Below are 26,334 nucleotides of genomic sequence, written 5' to 3'. Positions count from 1 at the left end.
CTTTGAGGTTTAGCCCACTGTAAGGGTTGTGACTCCATCTGTAGCCACCACTTGTGGTGTATGTCAGTGATGCATGTCAGTGGTGCTTTATAGGTCTCGCCTGAGCCAGCGCATGCGCTGATCTCGCGAGACATTTAGTGAGTGGGCTTTAGAAATCTGACCACCAGCTTTTGCTTGTGGCCTAAAGCTTGCTGTTACGGGCGCCGGCACGCGCACATCCACCATCTGGCTTTCCTCTTCATGGCTCATTAAGCGCTTACGCTGCAGCTGCTTTCACTTTTGCCACTGCGCTCGCGCGCAAACAACTCCTGGGCTTTTTTACCATCCGTCTATTCGCTCTCGAACACCGATGGGTTTAAGCCATTTAATGAATAACGTTTCTTTATGTTTATTTAAACTTGGCGTGGAGCTTAAATGTGGAGCGTGCCGATTATCTCACCTTGTCTGCTGAAGAGTTTATTGAGCGGTACGATAAGCCTTACAAACCGGTGGTCTCGGTAAATGCAATCTTAGAATGGGCTGCACAGGAGAAATGGACTATCGAGTGACTAAAATGCAAGTATCGGAACCAGAAGTTCAAGTGTGGAGAAGACAACAATGGTTACTCCGTGAAGATGAAGATGAAGATGAAGTACTACATGGAGACCAATCAAGACGACAGCCCACTGTATATCTTAGACAGCAGTAATGGAGTGCATCCTAAGAGAAGGAAGCTTCTGGACAATTATGACGATTCCAAAGTACTTCCAAGATTACCTATTCCAGTTTTGGGGCTAGAAGCGTCGCCCCCCCATAGGTAGGTTATTAAGAGCCCAATTCTGCTAGTTGGAAATGTAGTCTGGAGAACCGTACCTCTAATTATTATTATTTTAATAAGTCTTTATTATTTTTCCGAACACATAACAGAATGATAATATGCTTCACATTTTGGGGGGAGTCATACTTTTTCTGTGCTGGGGGAGTGCTTCGTAGCCACCACCGATAAGTGCATTTGAACGTTCTGCAACAGTATCTGCTGCAGATTTAGCAACTGTTTCATGTGTATGATGGAAGCATTTTAAAGCGACAGTACAGAACTTATCGAAATACTCTGGTTATTCCATAATTTGTTTACAGCGAGGCGCTGGTTATAATTGACCTGTGAGCTGCAGAAGCTCTCTCTAATGATGATACATTCTCGCTTTACCTTGCACACACACACACTGAGTCTGGCACTCTGACCTCCTCATATATTCCTTGGAAAAGCATTCTAGCAAAGACCCCCACACAAGCTTCTTGGGCATTGCAGTACCGACCGACGAGGAGCACATCCTGATGAAGCATGCTATTGAGTGCTCTCTTCAAGGAGTCAGTGTGCCCAGTTCATGGACAGTAAGTGAGAGAGTCCGGCTTATCATCCTCTAGCTTTGTCTGGTTCTTTCTAACAGCTAAAATTAATCAGAGGTTAATGTTAACTTCTAAATAAAAGCAGGTATTCAGACGTTTGCAAAATATGCACCTTTGTAACTTTGCCGTTATAAGAATTAGTTTATAGCATGCCAAATTAATGATTGTAACCCATATCTTGTTAGCTTTACTTGAGGCAGGCATCCACGTTCATTGGTCATTGCAATATGATAAGACATTCTCAGCATTCCACACGTTTTTCCTGCTGCTTGGTATTCTGTGATCTTCAGTTTGCAGGACAGTCCATGCCAAGTGTGTACATACTGGCCCTTGGTTGCTGTTTTGGCCCACGGAGTCGCGAAGTTTGCGCAGTGATTAAATAGATATCGCCTACTAATCAAGTATAAGGCTGTCCATCTATACAGATAGCATCACAACTTGAATTCATCTTTACTCTCCCTGGATTTCACCAAGAACTTTAATTCTTGCAATTGGTTTATTTTATTTATTTATTTTAAAGGTTTTATATAACGCTAGCTGGACCCAAGGGTATCAGAGCGCTTTACAGGATTAGGTTAAACATCGAGAAAACATCAAACTGAGATCAATTGCTAAATAAAGTAAGGCAGTCAAGCTTTCAGAGTGAATAAATATTAAGAAGATCAAAAGCATGTAGCAAATTGAAGATAATAGATCAGGAACATAGAGAAGAATTATATAGTAAGTCTGAGGTTGGAAGAAGGTGAAAGGTTTTAGGAAACATTTGGGGGGATGAGGTGAATATAGGTAGACGGAGCCTGTAAAAGTAGTAAATAGAGGGGGAGTAAATGGCCAGAGAGGTCAGTATAATTAAGAACCCCAATATTTGTTGAGAAAAAGCAGCTTGAGATTTTTTTTGAAGAAGGGGTAGGATGGGTTACAGCGAAGATCTTTGGGTAGAGTATTCCAGATAGAAGGGGCGTTACCAGAGAATGAGCGAGATTGAGTTGCTTTCTTTTTTAGCTGAGGAAGGATTAGGACAAGAGCGTTAGTGCTCTTCAATGTTCTAGTACATCCAGCTTTTTGGAGTTTGTCCAAAAGGTAGGAAGGAGTCTTTTGGTGAAGTGCTTTGTGTGTGATGCAGGCAATCTTGTAGGTGGATCTGACTTTTATTGGAAGCCATTTGAGGTTTTTGAGGACAGGGGAGATGTGATCGTATCGCTTACAGTCAGAGATAAGCCTGGCAGCGAGCTTGAGAACGGATTTAATAGGGGCTAGGTGGACTTTAGGGGTGCCAGCAAGGGTGGCATTGCCATAATCTATTCTGGAAAGGACCAGTGATTGTTCAACTAATTTAAAGTCATCTGCTGGAATGAAGGGTTTAATTTTTTTAAGGTGATGTAGAGTGACGAGGGCACCTTTTGCCGTTTTATATGGAGAGTGAGATTGAGATTCTGCGAGTTGTTCTTAGGAAAGAATAGGATGATTTCAGTTTGGGGGTTTAATTTGAGGTGGTTTTGATGAAACCACATTTGGATCTTAGTCAGGGCATCGTTGTGGGATTTGATCCTGTAGTATAGTTGTGTGTCATCGGCATAGAGGTGGTAACTGATTTTTGCTTGTTTAAGAAAAGTAGAGTGGGATCTTGAACATGTGGTATTCCTGAAGAAGGCTTTTCATCCCAAAACACGTGTTGGAAATACTTCATTCAAGCCACAGTAGTGTTAAAAAATTGTATTTAAGTCAAAACACTTATTCTATTTATAAAAGTATAATAACACTGACGATTGTTCAAGTGTGAAGTGAAATGATGAAACTATTAAAGACAACTTTTTTGGGGTTTAAGGAATTGATTTAGTATGTGTATGGATGTGTGAAAGGTTCAGGATGTATGAGGTATGAATATTTATACAGCGATGTATATGTATTTATACGTACATGTCCCGCCTTCTCTCAAAACGTTCACTCCCATGGCCTAGGGGTCTCGGGAGCGAGCAGCGGCGCGCATTGTGCCAGCTGCATTCCTCCCTGATCGTTATCTTGGCTTCCTCCCCGGGCCCACATTTTCTCAAATGAATGAATGACAACAGTTACCCCAAACAAGCATCGGCATAGCCAATAGGTGTTGCCTTTGGCACCTTATAAGTGTTTAGCCATGCAACAGTTGATGGTCTTGCACCAAGGATATTGTGCAGCATAACTAAATACTTATAAGGTTCCAAAAGCGAGACCTATTGGCTATGCCAATGTTTGTTTTAAATGTGTTGCCCCCACTAAGTCTCCTGCTGGTTAGAAATGACTCTCCTAAGTTATGCACCAAGTCAGGCAGACTGTCCTGTTGTTCCCTTCCCAGGTCATTCCATCATTGCCAGATTTTGAGAAAACTAGAAACAGTCGAGGCTGCTGGATGTCTGGTTGCCTGACCTTGTTCGTGGTGGGTCTGTTTTTTATGCTTGCATCATTTCGCTGGTATGTCCATGTGGTATATCAGTGCTCCTGCATCTCCTGGTCCAGATTGATGGCAAAGGAATAATAGTAAACAGTTGGACTAATGCATAAACTGCAGGTATCATCTCAGTTTGACCACACTGAATCCGAATGGGTCATCTCAACTTTTCATACTTGTGCGTGCGTTAACAAAATCATTATTACATTACTTAAAAATAAACAGTTTCTTGTTGTCATAAATGACTTAAGACAGTCTTGTGGAGAACGCGTGCTCTCCGAATATGCCTTTATATCACAATGAACCAGCATTTCTAAATTGGCACTTGAAGTGTTAGAGATTACGGATTGAAACCTTTCAGATGATTGTCATTTATTTTCTTATGAGATAAAGTAGCACATTCTCTGCCATAACAAAAGTTTTTGAGTGGGAAGTTTATTGGTTGCATGTAAAAGCTTAGATCCTTTTTGTGTACAAGGTTCTTTTGGGTTTCATTTTTGCCTATTATGTTAAAGATAAAGCTTTCAGTTGTATTTGTTTTTTGCTTATTGTTTTGTAGGTAAGGCTTTCAGTTCTATTTTTTCAGTTAAATTGTTTTTCAAAACCTTATCGATGAGATATTTAGCAACACCGTATAATAATACAAAGAACAAACTGACTTTATGTGCTTGGAAAGAGGATTTAGTCTAGGTTTTTCAGTAAGTACTTTTGCAGTCTGGGTATCCACCGTCAACACTGTTACTCCCCTTTACATAAACCTCTTGCATAACACAGTGTTACATGCAGGTGGCAAAGGGTTGCTACCCTTTTTGCGACATAGAAAAGATGTTTGTTCACTTTTGAGGAAATTCAGTTTGGGCTGTTGCCCGAAACCCACCTTGACTTCTCTTCATGTCTGGGAAACGTTTAATTCCGTGATCCCCGAACTTCTGTTGTCTCATGGCTTTGTTCAAAGTCAGAATAGTTTCTTAAACACACTCATCAATCAAATGAAATATACAATCTAACCACTTCTCATTGTCAGTCAGCTTTCTCACCAAAAGTGTAACTAGGGTCTGGGAGTTTAGGAATCCACTGAACAAGAAGTCAAGAGTCCCTGCTGGCTCTGGTGGTATCAACAAGACACTGATCCCTTTGCATCATTCTCAGTTTTCTAGATGGGAAGGTTGCTTTATTTTCTCTCTTCACTGAGCACATTACCCTCCGTCATGTAAAAATACTGCATCAGTTCTGGACCTGCAGATCATTCTTCCTGGTTTTCCCCTCTATGATGATGGACTTCTTTCTTAGCTACACCACCCTTTTATTTAGTTTTCAAAGCGGTGTTCCCCAATGTGATAATTAAAGCTTCTGTTCTTCCCAGTACACTGGATCTTAAACTGGTGATGTTTCCATGGAGGTATACCATTGCTTTTGCTTTCTTCTCACCTCCTCCTTCCCTTTCTTTCTGTTTATGGAAGACTTGTGATCCTTCGTAGAGGGGACCTTGTTCTTATTTATTATTTATTTTGAGATTTATAGAGCGCCTGGTGACCCGAGGGCATCCCCGCGCTATAAGAATGTAAAATCCGGGACAGGCGGAAACCAGGAACTATTTGGGGAAGAGGAGGGTTTTGAGTTTTTTGCGGAAAAGTGCGTGGCTAGGTTCCAGGCGCAGCAGGCGAGGAAGAGCGTTCCATTTAGAGGCGGCCTTGACCGAGAAGCGGCGGCCACCGGTACACGACTTCTTGAATCTTGGGACTGTGGCCAGATGTTCGTTGTCCGAGCGAAGGTTTCTGTGGGCTTTATAAGGTGTAATCATATCTTTGAGGGCGGCAGGTCCAGCCCCATTGATGAGTTTGTGCGTGATGCACATGGCCTTAAACTCCACTCGCTGGCGGACCGGAAGCCAGTGCAGAGATTTAAGGGCCGGTGTGGTCGGGGCTCTGGGAGGAAGGTTGAGAAAGAGTCTCGCCGCGGCGTTTTGTGCACGCTGGAGTTTGGCCAGGGTGGTTTCAGGAGCGCCGAGGTATGCGGCGTTGCCGTAGTCCAGACGTGCTAGTATGAGCCCTTGAACTAGAAGTTTCCTGGACAGGGGGGGCAGGAGGGGGAGGATCTTGCGAATTGAACGGAGAAGGCCAAAGCAGGTCCCCGCGGTCTTGACTGCCTGGGTCTTCAAGGAGAGGTCCTGTTCCAACCAGAAGCCCAGTGTTTTAATTTCTGTCTTAGGCGTAGGGATGTCACCAAAGGAATCCGGCCAGACTGAAGGAGGGACGGAGGACCATTTGTTGCCCAGAAGCATGATTTCTGTTTTTGTCCCGTTCAGCTTCAGCGAGGATTCGCACATCCAGGTATGTATGTCTTGCAGGCAGTTAAGTAGGATTCCAGGGTTATTGTCCAGCTGGGAAAGAGAGACGACGAGTTGGGTGTCGTCGGCATAATTGACTATTTTTATCCCATAGGGGGTAACCACATCCTCTAACGGGGCCATGTAGACATTAAACAGGGTGGGACTAAGCGAGGACCCCTGGGGCACACCACATGTGAGCGGAAGGGGGTCTGAGCGGGAGTTGCCGTCCCACACCTGAAATGAGCGACCCGAGAGGAAGGATTTGATCCAGGCATGTGCGGTTCCCACAATTCCTGCCTTGGCCAGGCGATGGAGGAGGACACGGTGGTCCACCGTGTCGAATGCGGCACTGAGGTCCAGGAGGATCACTGCCACTGATCCTCCTGAATCCAGGATACACCTAGCCTCCTCGATGACGGGGAGGAGTGCGGTGTCTGTGCCGTGGCCCGGCCGGAATCCAGTTTGTGACTGACGTAGAATTTTATTCGTCTCGAGGAATTGGGAGAGTTGCACGTTGACTAATTTCTCAGCCACCTTGCTGATGCAGGGAAGGAGCGAAATGGGTCTATAGTTGGCCATATCGTCCGGGTTCAGGTTGGGCTTTTTCAGCAGGGCCTTGACAACTGCGCTCTTCCATGAGGAGGGCACTGTGCCTTGGGCAAGAGATGTGTTAATTAGATCCCTAATGGTAGGTGAAGTACTGGGAGAAACGGTTTTTAAGAATCTGACGGGTGCCGGGTCCAGGGGGGATCCACTTCTCATTTTGGCCAGCGTGGTGGTGACCTCATCGAGGGAGGCTCCTCTAAAGGAGGACAGCCGCGGGCTGGTGGAGCAGGCGTCTAAATCAACCGGGATGGGGGGGCTGATTGGGGGAAGGGACTCCAAGATCCGCGTGATTTTGGAATCGAAGTATGAGGCTAAGTCCTTGCATCTGTCCGGAGGGGGAAGAGAGGCAGCGGGAGCTGAAGGGATGTTGAGCAATTCCTTAACTATCAAGAAGGATTCTTTGGCCGAGTTGGCCGCATTTTTAATTCTGTTGTCGTAGAAGGTGGTCTTGGCTAGTTTAATGGCCGATTTGTAGCGTCTTACCGCTATGTTATAGGTGTCTTTATTACTATGTAGCCAGTCTTTCCTCCACAGTCTTTCCGCTTTTTTACATTCTTTGCGGAGGTCTCGGAGTTCCGGGGTGTACCACAGGGCATGGCCCATTGTCCTATCTTTGATCTCCCGACTTTTTATGGGAATGAGGCTATCGAGGGAGGAGGAGAGCCAGCCTCTTACTTGGGTGTCAGCCTCGGACGGGTCAGCCGCAAGGCTCGGGGTAGAAGAGTCCAGAGCTATGGACCAGTCCACCGCAGAGAGTTTGGCCCACGATCTATCTTTAGTAAAGATGGGGGCTTTATGGGGTTTCTTGATGGCCCCAGGAATGTGGAAAGTGATCACAAAATGGTCCGTCCATGGAAGTGGTTGGGAGTTAATAAATTGGAGGGAGGGGATGTTCGAAAACACTGGGTCGAGAAGGTGCCCTTTAACATGTGTTGGACCGGTGTTGGCAAGGAGAAGGCCATGAGAAGCCAGGTCGCAGATAAGATCGGCAGCACCTGTGTCCAGCGGGTCGTCAAAGTGTATGTTGAGGTCACCTGTTATGAGGAAGTTTGATGACAAGTGGGCTGAGGAGGAGACAATTTCCAAGAGGGATGCTGCAAAGGGGGCGAAGTGGCCGGGAGGCCGGTACACCAGAAGGCCTGACAGGGAGCTGGTCGGAGTAAGCTGAAAAGTGAAGAGACAGCTCTCTGATTCCGGGGTTGCCATCGTGTTAATGCGGCAGGCGAGGTGGTCCCTGAAAATGATGGCAATACCACCTCCTCTACCTAATGGGCGTGGTTGGGACAAGATGAGAAAGCCGGGGGGGGAGAGCCAGTACCATATCGGAGTTGGAGTGCTCAGTGATTCAGGTTTCTGTCAAGAAGAGTATGTCCAAGTTTAGGTCGAGCATAAGATGATTAATATGCAGGGCATGCTTCGGGAGCGATCTGCAATTAAGTGTCGCCATTTTGAGGACAGGCGGTGGGACCGGGGATTTAGGGAGGAGTAGCTCTTAATTATTCAGTAACCTGCATGGAATAAGTAGCCACAGACAGTGTTTGCGTTGTGTCCATTTGGAGCTTTTAGGTCACTGTGTCACAGGACTCAAGCTTGAACTCACTGAGGATGCTTAAGTAGGCTGAATCTGGTCAAGAGTCGCCTGTATTCCTGTCCAAAGGGGACCTGGCTTGGCAGTTATTGTGGAAATAAGGCTGAATCGCATAGAGATGGTCTTTGACTGGAGGGACATGATGTGCAAGTAAAGATGGACTGGAATGCTGCCCTGTGCATTTGCCGGCGACTGAGACTGCCTGGAAGCATTCCACCCACTACATTTGGGTTTTTCACCATGCAACGCCATAAGTGAGATGTGTAGGCCCAGACGTGAGTCCTGTGTGCCACATGACTTAAGTCACACCTCACTGATGAGGCCCAAGTAGGCCAAAACTAGCCTTGCTTTGCGTGTGTCCTCCTCCAGAGGCATATGTTTGTCTTAACGATTCTGCAGGGAACCAGGGTCCACAGCTCAGATCCCACAGTACATGCTTGCATCTGCTACTCCTACAATTTCAAGGGAGAAAGCCCACACGGTTGTGGACCCATCCGGACGTGAGTTCCACAGGAACACCGTGCTAAGCCAGCCATTTTGCAGGCAGTAGGTAAAGCTCATTCAGTTAATTTAGTGAATGTTTTTACCTTATAGACTATTTTGCATTATGATTTGCTTATGGTTTTTTATACATGTTGTAATGTCTTGTGAATATACAATGAGGGAATCAGTTCAGTTCAGTTCATAACTTTATTCGAGTACCTTGATCCCCATAAAAGCACAATATCATAACAAGTTAAAATAACAGTGGGAGGGTTTGAGAACACACGGCAATTTAAAAGTTTACAATGATATTACAGAACGTTTTGATAAGTTGAATTTACAGATCAGGAATGACTTCATTGGTAATAAATAAAGAAATAAATTACTAATGTGTAAAACATTAAATCATCCTACAATTATACAGAAATAGAGTCTCAGGGATCAGACATGGACTTGCGTGCTCTAACAGCAATTCTGAGGAAGGTGCTTATACGAAAAATCAGATCTTCATCATCCATAGTTACTATGCACAAATAAGCCTTATCCAAACTAATGGGCCTTCTCTTTTTAAAAAATGGGGTTAAAAGCCACTTAGAATATTTGATATAGTACTTACAAAAGAATAAAAATTGTATACTTGATTGATCACTCCTCCCATCGCAAGGGCATGTTGTGTGGTTGAGGTTAGGGTGGTAACCAAGAGGAAAGCACAGTGCAAATCTGACAGTTCCGCTCTTAGACGGAATAATAGGCTCCTTTCCCAACTACTCATAGGTAAAGTGAGATCTATAGATAAAGGGTGATAATACTGTTCGACGGAGATATAACTAAGAACAGAAGATTTCGTGGATTCCAGATCTATCCTTTCTGTGTGATATAAGAATAGAGGGCATCTCTTAATTCCTTTTTGGACTCAGTTTCAGCTGTACTTGGGTCTAAGAAAATGGATTCTTTATTGATACTTCGCAGACTTTGTTGCACTCCACTCAACCAAGGGATATCCATCCCTTTCTCACACATAACACAGTCATTGATATTCTCTCGAGTGAGGGAGGCCGCCTGGTTCTTCCACACTGATAGCCAAAAAAGAGCAGGTCGAGCACGTATGAAGTTGGATATGAAATTAAAGGTAAGTTCTCTGTGATATAAATATTGTGGGGTAGAGATTGGGATACCCAGCAGTTTTCTACAAAACCTGTTTTCTTCTTGGTGGATGCATAAACTGTTTACGCTACCCCAAATCTCAGCCCCATATGTTGCCACGGGAGTGCTCTGTAATTTATCGATTTTTTAAATAGCTAAATGATGGAATCCTTGTGGCTCCTGATTAACTCCATAGAGCTATGGCATATTGGATAGGTTGTATTCCAATGAAGGTTGCTTTAGAATGTTGAAATTGTAGTTACACGCTGACGAATGAAGATGTGTAATACCAAGCTCCGTATGTGGCATAGTTATTTACGGGTACTCCGCCAGGGAAGACGCTGGACGTGTTGCTGTGTTATGAGTCTTTCTTGTATGGCTTTTGATTCTGGTGTTAACTTTGATAATAGAGGAGTCATTTTTAGCTTGTCATCCAGTTACCATGAACTGTTACGGCTGTCTTTTGTGCACCAGTAATGGGGCAATAGGGAATAGTGTGCCGTAGTCACTCCCTCTGTCAATATACTCTATACACCTTTTCCATTGTTCAGCTGGACTCCGGCATACGACTAATCCACATCCACTGACCAGGATGATGTTTTCTTCCATGGAAATGAGCCACTGACGCGCCTGCCCTCTTCCCTAGCTCCAACCCTCTATTTGAATAGACTGCTTGAAACATGTTGTAATATAGAGTGTTGCACTTTTGTGATATTTAACACCAATCGAAATGTGAATCTGTCATGACAGAACCTATTACTGAATAACCAATGATATTATTTCCTTAGAAAACCTATTCCTGAAACATATGTAGCATATTGTGCTTCATCTCTAAATCCACTTCTATCCTTAGAAGTGTAGTTTCAGAGGCCTTTAAGACTGACGCCTGGGCATGCGCCCTTATAAGTGTGGGTCCCTGTTATTAATTATAGCAATTAGCAATGGCCAATTCTCCATTAAACTGCGACCCCGCAATGAAGGGCATTAACTCCCCTGAACAGATCGCTCAGTGCTTTTTTAACGAAGAAAAAGGGGGTTTTGCAATTGAAGTTTGAGACGTCTCGGAAGCACTCCTTTAGGACACCCCCTGAGCTAGAGATACACCACACACAAGGAAAGTAAATGGGTGCAGATTATACAATGTTCTGTCATGGAGCCTATTACCAGTGAATGAAAATGTTAATGTTAATGGCACATGAATCTATTATACAGATTTTTTGTGCCGTTAGCGGTGCAATTTATTTAGAAAGTGTTTATCTCCTCGTTTTCTCAGGGGATAACAGTTATCATTAAATTATGTAAGTGAATTCTCGGTGTAATTAAAACAGGCCATTACTTCCAGAAAGGCTCTTGTTACACTCCCCTTCCTTGATGAATAGACGTAAAACGCTGACAGGTTAGGTTGCTCGTGCGGCGCTCTCGTGATACCCGGGAGTCGTCCATCTTGTTTCTAACCTCCTCAAGTTGTGCATGTTCTTTACTATAAATACATCCGAATGAGTTTTTGTTCTAATTGTCCATTTACTTTTTCAAATTATATTTGGGTCTGGGAAACATGGGTATTGCTGATTCCTGGGAAGACCAGGGTAAGAGACAGAGATTGAATAATTTTATTGTGTAATTAGAGGCGCCGCAGCAGTTTGTTTCCCTTTTTAGCATTCATTTGACGTGGACTTAAAAAGGAAGCGGCTGAGCACATGGGAGCTAGAGGTTTATTCCTTACGCAGTGCAGTGTTTGCTATTGAAGTTGTCAATTAGGTATTTGTTCTTTTACGACTGATTACTAGCTATAAATGATATTTCCTTTTGAAAGGCTGCCCATGAATTATAACTGTGTTTTATGCGAATTCGTTTATATGCAATGTTTTTGAAATACTTGAAATTAAGTAGCTTGACAATAAAATAGATAACATGTTTTTGAGATTGTATTGGACATGGAAATCGTAAGCAGCACTATTGATAATGAATTCGGACTTAAAATTATTTTGAATGAATCAAATAACTTGTGATGATAGCAAATGGCATAGCTACAGATATACTTTCAGAGACACAAACTTTTCTTTCAACCCCTCGCACGTATCAATTAATCAGGATTTGTAAAGCGGGGATCCAGGGGTATGTGTTTGTTCATGAAATAGTAACGTTCCCTTGGTGTAAAAGGAGACTCCTGTAATTTGTCTGTACTTTCCACCTTGCTTTCACAGGAATCTTCTGTATGTATATCCACAAAGCCTTAACTTCGCAAATCGACAAGGTTCTGCAAGAAACATAACTGTAAAGGTCCAGTTCATGTATGGAGAAGATCCAAGCAATGCAATGCCGGTAAAATATATGTATATACTTTAAAATATGTCATGCATTGTACCTTTTGTTTTGGCTGATCTTAGGTAAGGCAAAGCTAAAGATAATTCCAGATATCCTGATATATATACATGGTTGTTTGCTTTGTGCTGTGCTGGGAGTTGGACAGGAAGGGGGGTATGGGGTAAAGGAAATGAAAGTCATGAAGATGAGGGAAGGAGGAGATGTAGGGGCAGTAGAGCATAGGAGATGAAAGGACAATGGAAGAGGGCATCAACTATTTTTGTAATGACTTTTTGGCACATTCTTGGCATAGCAATATGATCCTGTTTGGGTCTTCGAAGTGCTAGCTTCAAAGGAGCCAATAAGCCTATCTCCAGATTTCACAACGAGGGAAGTAAACCTGCATGATGGTGAAGGATGGACTTGTAAGTCGATTTTAGTGAAATGGTTCTAATGACTTAGTCCCTAACAAGCCTTCACTTCCTTGGCCGTAGCTCTATTTTATAACACTGCCTGTGATGTCCCTGGGAAGACTCAAGTGACTGAGGGAAGTATGCACAGCTGTCTGTGATATACTGCTACAGAAAGGCCTGTCCTTGAGCTTCAGAAGTTCAGAGTGTTTTATGTTGGAGACTGATAGGCCGATTGGAGGAGTATCTGGACACCCAGTTCTGATCACAATAAGCTCCCAATCCACTTTGACTTAAGGTACTGACAGGTGCAGACAGCTGTAGGACTTACGTTGGGTTAAGTATTGTAAGCCATATTATCACCCCCCTCACAAACAAAGTGACAAGAAAGTTCCAGAGTCTCCAGTAGCCATCCAGGAGAGACAGTAACATGTTTCTTTGGTTTTAGTGGCTTTTATTATTCTGGTTTTATGTTGAGGATTTTTGGGTGCAGGAATCATTCAATTTTGTTGTGTCTGCACTCCACAGGTCCATCTGTGTGTGGTTTAGGAAGGGAATTGTTTTAGAGGGGGAATTCATTGTAGTGAGCCAAATATTTTGGTTTGCTTTCAGTCTGCTTTGTAGTTTTGGCAGGTCTCTGTTCAAGGTGACTATTTCCCCCTGCCCCTTTTGGGTCTTCTAGATGTGTTGTTTTTGTACAGCAGTACTCTAGCTTGCCCAGAGAGTAAAATGAACACCTCCCTTGAAAGCAGGGCCACAGCATAGACGTGCTCAGCAGCCTTGCTGAAAGCACACGTCTACACCCATCCGTGCTTGTTCCCCAGCCAGTGCCAGCCATGGTGATTGTCAGAGGACAGCTCTGATTCTCCTTGTAGATACTCCATCCAGGAGTTATACAACCTGAAGCTCACAGTGAATTGCAGATAGAAGATTTCACCGCAGTGTTACCCGTTGGCTCAGGTATGCTGCAAAAGGTTTGCATCTCTTACCGTGCAGGAAGTGTCGGAAGTTAAAAGAAGGGAGTCAGGCCATAAGAGTAATTATGCTGTCAACCACACCCATACCCGGGTCACTTTAATCAATGTAAGCTCACTGCATAAGAATGCTCTTCAAAATAGTCAGAGCTTTCTTCTCCTTGCGGCCTATATACAGCCGATTATGCTCTGGATTTGTGAGAAAAGTTATCAGATTTTTTGAAGCCAACAACGTTAACATAATTTCTAACTTGGGGTCTAACTCTGTAAGATTTGCTACTTAGACGAGGACGGGTGATATCAGTTGGTCGAGGGCTCATGAACTCCTTGAGTTCAATTCCTCTGAGCTTGCTATTCTCACCTGCAAGATGTTGAATTCTATCAATTCAATTATTTAATGTATCCCTTCAAACAGCATCAGTGCCGAATTGCTAGAAACTGGCCTTGTTCATTTAGCTGTTGAAAAAAAAACCTTCGGTGGATAGAACTCATTTGGTCAACTTTAGACCAATCTCGCTTCTTCCGTCTGCCTCTAAAATGCTGGAAAGCTTGATTAACTCCCAATTTTCAGTTTATTTGGAGCAATTCAGTCTGCTGGATCTGTCACAGTCCGGTTTCCGACCTCAGCATAGCACTGAGATGTCACTTGTGGAGTTGATCAACTCTATTAAGACGTTGCTAGATCAAGGAAAACAAGCTGCCTTGATCCTATTGAAGCTATCAACACATTCAGTACTGTGTAGTACACTATTCTCCTTCAACACATAGACGACATTGGAGTCTAGGCCCAGGCGCTGGCCTGGATTCGATCCTTCCTAGATAATAAAAGTCAGGCAGTTTGGATGGCCCCCTACTCATCTGACACAAAAGCCCTGAACTTCGGGGTACCACAGGGCTTGTCCTTGAGTTCTACCTTATTTAATATCCATATCTACCCATTGGCTTTCCGGTGGAGTCCATTGATCTGAGTATAGTTTGTTATACTGATGATACAGAGTTGTTTCTATCTTTTGAGAATGGTGTCCCCAGTGCGCTGGAAGGTTTCAAGGGTTATTTGGAGACCACTTTTTCAGTGGATATGGGCCAGCAATCCCCAATGTACCTCTGATTGAGACCAAGATTTTGCTGTTTGGACCCCTATGCTGTGCGGGGGTGGATTGCTGTCCCCTCCTCCTCTAGCAACTGTAGTACAAAATTGGAAGGTTAAACTAAACCAGCAATTTGCCTATGAACTGCAGGTGGCGGTGGTGGTTTGCTCATTGCGCGCCCTCAGGAAATTTCTGTTCTTGGAAAACAGTCATTCAAGCGATAATCTCATCTTGTCTTGACTCTGCCAATGCCTTTTATCAGGGCCTACCCGGCCATCTGCTCAAGAGGCCTCCGGTTGTCCAGAATGCAGCAGTTTAGCTACCACTAAGGATCCCTCACTAACTGCCGATCAAAGCAAGAATGGTGTTCAAAACTTTGGTCCTGGCACATAGATCCTTTTCTGGCGCTGGCCATAGGTATCTCTTGAATAGACTTATACACTACTGTCTCTCTAGGACCCTTCAATCTGCTGATGCTTTTCCAAAAATTGAGAGCAAGAAGAGGGAGGGTTTCACCTTCTGTTTTCCTGCAATCCAAGCCTGCAACCATTTCCCTTTGCAGCTTCATAAGACTGAAAATTAATGTCTGCTTTGGAAGCTTCTCAAAACCTGGCTTTGCGGGCTAGCTTGCTGAGTAGGGTTTTGGTAGTCTTTTTTGGGGTGTAGTGGGGCTATCAGCTCTCTGAGCTCTGGAACACTCCTTGGAGTAGCTATGCTCATTCGAAATTTGAATGTATGCAAGTATCATACTCATTGTAAGCATTCCACAATAGGATTGTGGGTCCTGACCTGACCACCATGAATGATTCTGCCTCAGAGGCAGCATCTCAAAAGCTCACCTGCTCCTTCTACCTCAATGACTATTCTTAGTGCATGAGGCCGCAGATATTTTAAGTGCTTGGAAGCGGTCATTGAATTCAAACTGCTAGAAAGCATTTTATATATAAATTGTGAATAATGATTTGGAAGTTAGTCTGTGTATGGTGTCCCGTAAAGGTATTACATCCTATTTCTTCTACACTGAGTGCTGACCTCTATTCAGTCACATCAATTGGACTGAAAAATAAATAGGACTGCAACACTGATGTGTGTAATCGTAGATTACCTTTACAATTGACTCTAAAGCCACAAAAGATTGCATGGCATGTCCCACACAAAATGAGCTATCTCCCAACTAGACCCACAACCACAAGTCTGTGCTGTATGGATTTCAGAGGCATTATCGCTGCCATATGTCACACGCAGGAAACAAAAAGTTAGACTTTAAAGAAAAAGTGCTTGCAGTGGTCCACAACCATTACTGGATGGCTTAAAGTACATAGTAGGTGAATCTACAGCACTAAATCCTGCAATCCGTGTGTGACTGACAAGTAGAGTTGTTCTTTCTAGTATTGGAAGTTGGTTTAAGTCTGTCGTGCTGATCCAGGAAGAAACTGAACAGTGAGTAGATACTGCAGTGAAATCAAAAGACTGTGTATAAAAGACAAACATTGTTTTGAGGCTGTTTCCACTGCTGATTGCCAGATGCAGACACTTCGTTGCCCAGAATTCTTGTTTGTATGAGCATTTAATTTCACTTATGGGAACTACTTTGCATTCCCTTCAGTGAGTGTTGAAGAACTGTTCTTGCTTTCTTTGTACATGGCACCCCTTCCGATGTTTTGTGGTTCAAATGGCCTTTAATTGTGAGCTAAGACTGCTAACACATGCTTTACAAACTTGAAGTCACCTGATCATGGGCCAAATACTAAGTGCATTTGCATCAGGTTCACTATCACTTCCCTAATTCCTGTTAACAGTGATTGCAACTGATGGTGGTTTGTGAATCAGAAAATCCACGTCCGGCACTAAAAGCCTTGATATGATGAGTTGCTATTCATGAAACTCTACACCCAGCTCGTGATCTTTATGAAAATAACTACATAAAGCTACAAATTTCAAACTTATGCAGAAATAACTAATATGAAGGAAAATTATGGTTAATATATAAAAACAATAAACCACTGAAATTAGCCAGGTTATGATTATTGGCTCCACCTGAACCATAACACACCCATGGGTGTACTACAATAAAAAGTTGGATATATTATTAGTGTGTACATATGGCAGGCAATCATTACGTTCCCATATATTTTACTCTAGATAAACCTTGTTCAAAAGGGTATGGTTCTGTACTCGTATTTGAAAATAATAAAAATTACCAGAAAACGTCGGATAAAAAAATAGTATGGTTATGATTCAAAACCTAAAATAACACTGAAATTTGACACAACCATAACTTTCCCCCATGCAGTGTTCATGACCATTCACAGGATTTCACAGATGACATAAATGACATCACATTCTATCTAGCCCAGGACTTGGCCTGTAAATATAAAATTATATTTTTGATCTACGTAAGTTCTTTAATGGGTTTTAAAGCAGTTGGGGTATGTGGCTATAATTCCGTGGATTAGAACTATCACCCATACGAATGTTGTTTACAGCTGCATTACTTCAGCCTCAGTAGAGACTGTGAATAGGCAATTACAGAAATAGAGTAATAAAGGCATCCATATTAGGGTATCCCATTAGATAAAAACTATTGGTATCTTGACAAGACCAGGGTCATAAACTTATTCATTGTTGAGACATTCCTTATCATATTATCACCTGTCCCCATGCTATTTTCGTACATCTTATTAAAAAATACCACACCACAGTATTACTTTCAGAATCATTACCAGGCTGTTGATTCTCTGCACAATTAGATTAGAAGAGAAAGCCCAATCTATATAATAACTGGTTGTCACTTGTGCCCTATGATTCTGCAAAGGCCTTCCATGGACTCTCAGTTGTTAGTTAACCCCTTTGCTGCTGATGACGAGCTCAGCTCGTCATCAGCCACGGTGGTCGTGTGCGGATGACGAGCTGAGCTCGTCATGTAAAGCTGCTTTTCGTAATTTGCCGCACACAGCGGGAAAAGCCGCTGCAGCGATGCGGTTAAGTATTCGGTAATTTACCTAATCGTTATTTAAGAATTTGGTAATTTACCGATTCCTTAAATTACCGTTCGGTAAATTACCGAATCCTTAAACATGCCTCCTACATCTCAAATGCCCAATACCAGTCGGTAACACCCGAAATTCGGTAATTTCGTCCGTTACCGACCGGTATTGGGCTACCTACATCTGGCCTTTAGACTCTTATCAGCTGACCACAACAGAAACCATAAATAAGAAAAATTCTTAAAATATGAAGGTCTTATTGAATTAATGTAGGGAGCACTCAAGTGAGTGCATTTTTCATTTAAGGATTCAGTATTTACCACCAACTACAAGTTGATGGTAAATATCGAAAACCTTTGAAAAAGCAAATTTGTGCTTTTCCAAAAGTGCCATGTGGCAGACATACATGCCCTTAGTGCATGTATGTGTGCCACATGTTCACCCATGCACTATTCAGGGGTGCAACAGGGTGTCAATGTGACACCCTACCACCCTTGTAAGTCTTCCCCCTATTACCGATTTGGTTTTTACCAAATTGGTAATTCTCATTCATTCCTATGGGCCTTCAGGCCCATAGGAATGAATGGGAATTACCAAATCGGTAAATACCGAATCGGTAATTACCGAATTAAATGTAGATTACCTACATATGGCCCTAAGTGCTCAAGGGCCCAGCTTAGAGTCTGCCGGACCAAAATGGGTGATTGGAATAAAAAGCCCCCTTGTCAAATTGGCTACTTTCTTTTAAATTTGGATACCCGAAAAGTCTACGAACTCGGATTTAGATATCTCTAACTTTTAACCTTTTCATGGTCGCTCAACACATTTTTGTTATGTTTGAAAATTACTGAACAGATTTACACCACACCAAGCACAAGTTTCATGCCAAGATTTGATGTAATTTCGTTGAGATAAATTTTTTTGCAGCGAAAAGCAAACATTTCTTCAAAAATACGATTCTCTGTTTTCTTCTAAAACTCATTTATTCCCACCCTCCTGGACAACTCTGTATGAAAATAAGCATGCTAAAACTAAATTGAATAAACGTCTATTTGTGGAAAATTTTCATCATTTTCTTTGAACTGCGCCATTATTACCACAATATTAACGGAACAAAAAACAGCTTCTCAGTGGAAACTTTGATTTAATCAGAACTACTGAGTTGCTATTGCGGACTCTGTAATAGATATGAATATATAAAAATAAGATTCAATCAGAAAAGGTTTCTGAACTTTAAAGGACAGCCCTCCAGACTGTGTGGAATGCCGTCTTTTAAGGTGAAGAGCCTTTTTTGGCTGGATCATACAGATAGGGGTGAGCTGGATGGACATCAACAAGAAAGGGCAGGGTGATATTTATATATATATATATATATATATATATATATATATATATATATATATATATATATATATATATATATATATATATATATATATATATATATATATATATATATATATATAATTGATATATAGGGACTCCTGGACATTGGGGTTCTATGCGGCACTGATCCACCCCGCGCATTACCTACCAGCATTAAGAAGTGCATGCTGGGACCTGTAGGCGCTGTCCATGAGGCGTCTGCAAGGAGGTTAAGGCAATTGGTATTTACCTCAGGAGGGGGAGCAGTCCTTCACGAAGCAGGATGGGGCAGGACATTTAAATCTGGGATACTCACCTGCTTCCTGATCGTCGCACCCTCGGCGCTGAAGAAGGCGAAAGACGTCGAAATTCATTCACCACAGCGGGTGTTTTGAACGTCTTTGTCATCTGTCTTGAAATAAAGATGCTTCCAACGTTTCCCCTGCTGTGACCTTTTCTTCTTCCTGGAGTAGAGTTGTGAACATAAATACAGCGCGAGTTCCAGTGTCGCGCTTAAAAGGCCCCCGCATTTCCAAGAGGCTTTAGACTCGCTGGTCTCCGCTTCTGTGGTTTTTTGGAATCCTGGTTACAGGAAGAAACGAAAGACCACCCCCAAGCCCGGGACGAGAAGGAGCGGTGTTGATGTCATTGCCATGACTCTGGGCAAGGTGATATTTTAGCCTTGCTCCCGCTAAAAGGATTCCTGCGGCAAGGTGGTTGATGCGGTTGGGGACTCGAGGAAGTACTCCGTTTGGGGACTCATGGACATTGGGGTTCTATGTGGCACTGATCCACCCTGCGCATTACCTACCAGCATTAAGAAGTGCATGCTGGGACCTGTAGGCGCTGTCCATGAGGCGTCTGCAAGGAGGTTAAGGCGACTGGTATTTACCTCAGGGGGCGGAGCACTCCTTCAGGAAGCAGGATGGGACAGGACATTTAAATCTGGGATACTCACCTGCTTCCTGATCGTCACACCCACGGCGCTAAAGAAGGCGAAAGACGCCGAAATGCATTTGCATGTTTTGAACTTCTTTGCCATCTGTCTTGAAATAAAGGTGCTTCCAACGTTTTCCCTGCTGTGGCCTTTTCTTCTTCCTGGTATACTGATGTATATATATATATATATATTCACAAAGGTTTCCCAATTAGATGTTCTCCAGGACAATAGATGACTCGCACTCCAGGGTCCATGTTAAACAATGTATGTTTATTGGCGACGCGTTTCGACCAGATGGTCTTTTTGACTGCTATATATATATATATATATATATATATATATATATATACATATATATATATATCTCCAAGCCAGGTGCCTTCCTGATTCCAGTTATCTGTGTCGGACCGGACTGGGAACCACAACCTGCCCTGGCAAAGTGCTCGGCCGGCCCCCCACTCGGGGGGTGGGGGGGTTGGAGGTGCCGCCGGGGCCGGTTGTAAGCCGATTTTGGTACAGGGCCGATTTTGTAGCTATGCTGCAAAAACAGCCCTGTAACAAAAACGGCCCCCCTATTGCAAGCATTCCGTATTTAGAGTTCCTGCGGTTAAAAAGAATCTGCAGCACAGACAATGATTATGAAAAATGCGTTCAGGCTGCCTTAGCCAGATTCAGAATGAGAGGGTACAATGACACATTACTCAAGGAAGCTATTCATAAAGCTGCACTTCGGTCGAGAGATTCCCTTTTAGTCAATGAACCAACAGCACAAGACATTAATGAGACTAGCAAGGAAGATTCCACTGCTCCTAGACTGATTACCACCTACAGTCAGCAACAAAGTCAGGCCCATGACATTATTAACAAAAACTGGCCTATTATGGGGACGGATGGGGTGCTAGCTCCGATCTTACCCATAGCTCCAACATTAACTTTCAGGAGAGCTAAATCTATGAGGACAGAACTAGTCAAAAATAGCCCAGAATTAACTGTGGCTACTACATGGTTAAAGCCCAAGAGTGTTTTTTTTAATGTTCTACATGTGGAGCATGTAAATTTGGCAATAACACCACTCATTATACTGTCCCATTTAGTACACAGCCACGAGAAATAAGAGGCCATTTTAGCTGCCGTACAGAGTTCGCTATATATGTCCTTACATGTACTTGCAATTTGAATTACATAGGGAGCACAAAACTCCCGGTACACACACAGATTTTACAGCATTTGCGAGCTATTGTGAATAGTGACAATAATTATCCAGTAGCACACCACTTTAAGGCCAACCATAACAACGACCGTAGCTGTTTAAAATACTATGTGGTACCTGCAATTCCTGTACTGTCTCGTGCCGGCAATAGAGAACTGAAATTGAGGCAATTAGAAACACACATGATAATGGAGTTCGACAGTAAGTCTCCTAATGGCCTCAACACTACGGAAGACTTGCACTACTATATTTTATAACCAGTAAGATTAATTTCCCCTATTATTATCATCTATCCTGGAATTCAATGACACTTGTATACGTTTTCAAAGGGTAGATTAGGCATATTAATTAGGCTCAGTGTTATGATCTGTATTTTTAATACAAATACCACCTAATGATCACTACAATTGCTATGCTGCAAAAACGGCCCCAGGGGTCCCAAACCGGCCCCCACCCGTGTGGCGCACCGGGCGATTGCCCGGTGCCCACTATGGCCAGTCAGGCCCTGATCTATGTCAACTCAAACGTGTTATTGTTTTTATAGGGACAAACCTGGTATCCCATTGGGAGAGTATTTTAATAGAATTTAGGTTTCTCAGATGTCAAGACATATATAACATATTTCTGATTAATACTTCTAATCGCAGATTCCTCACCCTATGAATTTCCCCCAGGCCCCGGACTTGTTACGGAAAACTTAAAAGCTGTGCTCTGGTGTGACAGTAGGTTGCAATGTGTGCCTCTGCATCAGTGCCATGCTGTTCTGGAAGCAATAAACGGAGCTTTATATAAGCGCCACCCATGCATGCTGACGTAAATTCCTTTCTTTCCACACATTCGGAAGCAGATCCAAAGCACCACTCCTTCTTTCATCACTCTGTGAAGAGATTTCTGTTCAAAAAAATTCTAGTGTGTAAGGAATGTCCCAATCTAAAACAGGATTTACTCTTGTAAGAACTGTTGCAAACAGATGTCTGTGACTGATGCCCATGAGGTGTGCCACTGGTGTTTAGGTTCTTCACATGACTCCAAGGCCTTCAACAACTGTGTCCAGATGAACCCTGAGAATATCATTGAGCGTGAGAACAAGCTTTATGTGACAAAACACCTTCAGGGTCTGTGACACTCCCACTCCAGGTCAAAGGCAAGGGCACTTTTTCAAAGTCATTCCCTGGGCAGATGATCCTTGCAGTCCAAGAAGAAACACAAGACATCCAAGTACCTTTCCACCAAGCTCCAGAGAAGGCGCAAGAGCATCACTGTGCCACCAGGTCTCTCTCTGTGCCACTGAGGAGCAGATTTACTCGGATTCCTTTGTAATTCCAAGTTTTCAAGTCTTAAGGCAACATTGCACCTAATAGAGGCCTTTCATAAGGCTATGCTGCACATCTTTAGCACGCTTCCTGTAATGTACCTTTGGGCCCCAAGAATCTGCAGGGACTCCCAGTCAGGCAGCAATTGACAGGTTCACCCATGGCACTTTTGGGCCTCTTGAACCTGTTTAAAGTTATGTGCTAGCTTCAGGACCTTTGCCAAAATTGTTGCTGGCTCCTCAAGCATCGACATTAGCACTGATGACACTGGCACTAGACGAAAACCTGCAACCCATTGTGGTGCCCAACTCTGAAACAGTGTCATCACAACCTTGACTGGGGCCACGTTCAGATCTTGATGTGCCACAGGATTCGGCCGTAGAGCACTTTACGGAGAGTCGGGCGAAGGCACGCTCCCTGAGCCTTTCAGCTCTTGTCAGGTAACTCCCCCAGTAATCTTGTCCTCTTCGGGATATGCCGGGGGTTTGGTGTATTAACCAATGCTTGCTCCTCCTCCCACGCAATAGGCCTCCCAACCCTTTCATGGTCAGGCTGTGGGACCAACAAATAGCTACCTGGCACCCAGAAGCAGCTTACACCTTAATCTTCCACTCCTCTGACCACAACCTCCAAGGCCTTTTATGCACCTTACCAGCTAACATATACCCAGTAAAAGCAAGGATCAGTGACTTTCTGTAGGGCTGACAACAAATCCTATCCAGCAAAAGGACATTGTCCAACGGGTCTACGGCCTGCCATTCCTTTTTGATCCATTGCATCTGCCATCTAGTTCAGCCCACTTTTCAGGGGACCACATGTTTATTTTATGCCTGGAAGTGCATAGCCTTTTGGTCAAATGAGCCATAGAGAGTACTTGTTTCAGAAGCAGGAACTGGGTGTCATTATTGCTACTTCCTTGTTCTGCAGAAGGATGGAGGTCTCTGTCCTGGATCTTCATTGTCTCAATTCTTTTATGTCAAGGACAAATGCAAATTGCTCACCTTAGCCCAGGGTTTCTCTGCCTTGGACCTGCTGGGAGGTTTTTTTGTTTTTTTTAAATCACCATCCAGTAGACCCACAAACATTGCCCGTGGTTCATGGCAGGTCACTAACACTTCTAGTTTGCTGTGCTCCGTTCAGCCTTACCATTGCCCTATGGGTGTGCACTAAGGTGAGGGCGGTGGTGACTCCTCATCTTTGGAGATCAGAGGTACCAGTCTTCCCTACTTTGATGTCTGGCTGTTGAGGGTGGGCTCGCCACAGTTATTCAGGGACGACCTCCAGATGATGGCAAACTCCTAACATCTTTGGGGTTCTCGGTATCCTGCTGAAGTCATACCTGACTCCTTGGCAGAGAATCTCCTTCATCGTATCCATTCTGGATATGGTGCAGTCTTGAGTCTACTCCAGACCAGTGAGTCCAGGACATATGGTCTATAATGCCTATATTTCATTGAGGATTACTGAGACTTTTGAGACTGCTGCCTCTTGAATCCTCATGCATAGCCAACCACGACAAGTGGCACCTGCAAGCTTTGCCTTAGGAGCTGAAGTCTCAGAGGCCCAGCACTAGAGGAACCAGTCAGATTCCATCACGGTGTCGGAGGACACTGCAAAATATCTTCTGTGGTGGCTTCCCGACCTCAGCTCGACCTGCGTCAGCAACTTCTCCCTGCCCCACCAAGAGTTGACTGTGGTAACAGATGTGGCTCTACTGGGTTGGGAAGGCCATCCTGGAGAAGTAGATAAAAAAGAACTGTGGTCTCTGGTTTAGGCCTGGCTTCACATCACTTTATTGGAGTTGCAGGTGATTTTATGGTCAATGAAACCCTCCATCAAGTGCGGCTGGTGCAGTTTCTCCCAGACAACACAACTACCATGTGGTACTGCTACAGGCAGGGCGGGGTGGGGTCCTGTGCCAAGAGGCATTCCGACTCTGCAGTTGGCTGAATCATCAGGTAATCTCTCTGTTGGTAAACCACCTAGTTTGATATTTAAATGCAAGTGCAGGGAAACTCAGCCATGAATGGCAGTTACACCTGGAGATGGCTCAAGTCATCATCCAACCATGGGCAGAGCCCTGGCCCTATCGTTTCGCCACGGTTTAGCACATGCACTGTCGACACGTTTGCATGCTTGAGTTCCCAAGAACACTCTCTCGGAGAAGCATTTCACATGCAGTGGAGTACACAAATCCTGTATGCCTTTCTGACGCTACCTCTCCTGCCCCGAGTTCGTAAGAAAATCAGGAACAACCTGGCCCAAGTCATGGTAGTGGGTCCGGACTGGACCAGGAGGGTATGGTACTCAAACCTTCTGGGTTTGAGCATCCATCCTTTGATCAGGTTGCCACCTGAGCCTGCGCAACCTGTTCCTCCATGTGCGAGAATGAACTACAACAGTTGATCCTGTTTGGCCTTCTTCCTGAGGTAATCAATGTCATCGTGGCAGCCAGGCGTCCTTTAAGGAAATTTGTGTATGTTGGCTGCTGTTACACGTTTGTGGCTTGGTGCATTGCCCATCAGTTAGATCTGTTTGAGGCAAAACTGTTGGCTGTGTTAGTGTTTACTTTGTTTTTAGCTGGCAGAGGTGTAACGTCCAGTGGTGCAGCAGGTGCAGTGGCACCAGGGCCAAGAGTGTTGAGGGTCCCACTAGATCTTCATTATTGCTGTATTTTGCAATTCAAACAGACGACAGAGGGCCCATGTGCTTCCTTGCACTAGGCCCATCACACACTGGTTATACCACTGGGCAAGAACTTACTCTGGGTGCAGTTAAAGGTTATCTGTCTGCTATTTTACGTTTGTCGGACCAATCACTCTTATTAAAATCCCCATTTATGATGTGTTTTCTAAAAGTTTTAAAATATGTTTCCGCCTAAGCCTTTCATGATGCCACAGTGCAACTTAAATTTGGTTCTCTTGTTTTTAATGTGCACCCCTTTAGAACCAATGCGCATTTATTCATTGTGCCTATTCACTCTTAAAACAGTCTTCTTGGTTGCAATAACTTCTGCAGGGCGGGTGAGTGAACTGCTGGCGCTTTTGGTCCAACCTCCCTATGAAACATTTTTTCTTTGATAACACCCTTGCCCAAATTCAATTGAGCAAAGGAGAATAGCAGTTTTCCTACTGAAGGTGGTATTGTCTTACGATGGTAGACACGCCATCACCCTTTCAATGTTTGCTCCACCTTAACCCCTCGAAACAGCGAGAGAGCACACAGTTTTCATATTGTTTGCACCAAAGAATATGCTCCTCCACTAGCCTTCGCATCCACATGGGGGTCACACCGTTTTTTCGCTGGCTATAGCACATATGCAAGAGTTGTCTCAATACTTATAAATAAGCGAATGCCATTCCAATTATCGGCGGCCCGCGCTAATAGGGAGAGACAATTTCTATTAGTAGTGGGCCAACTATTAGGATGTAGTATCCTGTTAATTAACATGTATGAGATGAACACCGATCGCCCAGAATTGTATCCACACCTACAAACACAGATTGACCTGGTGGATGTGGAGCATATTTGTATGGAAGGGTTTTTTAACATATTGTTTAACACCGGATTGGACAGCACCTCATACAGCGAGCACCAAAACCCACATTCGGCACGCTTTACTGGAACTCTACAACACCCATCCCATAGTCGATGTCTGTCATCAGCAAAACCCCCTCCAGCCCGCATACACATTTTACTCTGCACAACATAACACCTGGACCCATCTTGACTACTGGCTCCTTGCGCCCACATTTACTCCGTGGAACAATTCCATATCACATC

General features: G+C 43.7%; 1 protein-coding gene across 11 annotated transcripts in view; it reads left to right on the top strand.

Moving 5' to 3' along the window:
- DOCK7 (dedicator of cytokinesis 7) overlaps nucleotides 1-26,334 on the top strand; it is an 864,306-nt gene that overhangs the window by 413,899 nt on the left and 424,073 nt on the right. For all 11 annotated transcript variants that reach the window (XM_086953476.1, XM_086953469.1, XM_086953439.1 and 8 more), the window contains one exon: nucleotides 12,165-12,282. In XM_086953476.1, the coding sequence (XP_086809602.1) occupies nucleotides 12,165-12,282 (118 nt within the window). The remainder of the gene's footprint in view (nucleotides 1-12,164; nucleotides 12,283-26,334) is intronic.

Source organism: Lissotriton vulgaris, chromosome 1_1 (genome assembly GCF_964263255.1).
Source record: "Lissotriton vulgaris chromosome 1_1, aLisVul1.2, whole genome shotgun sequence".
Classification (NCBI taxonomy): Eukaryota; Metazoa; Chordata; class Amphibia; order Caudata; family Salamandridae; genus Lissotriton; species Lissotriton vulgaris.
The sequence above is the reverse complement of the archived record's forward strand: the minus strand, read 5'-3'. Positions and strand labels throughout refer to the sequence as shown.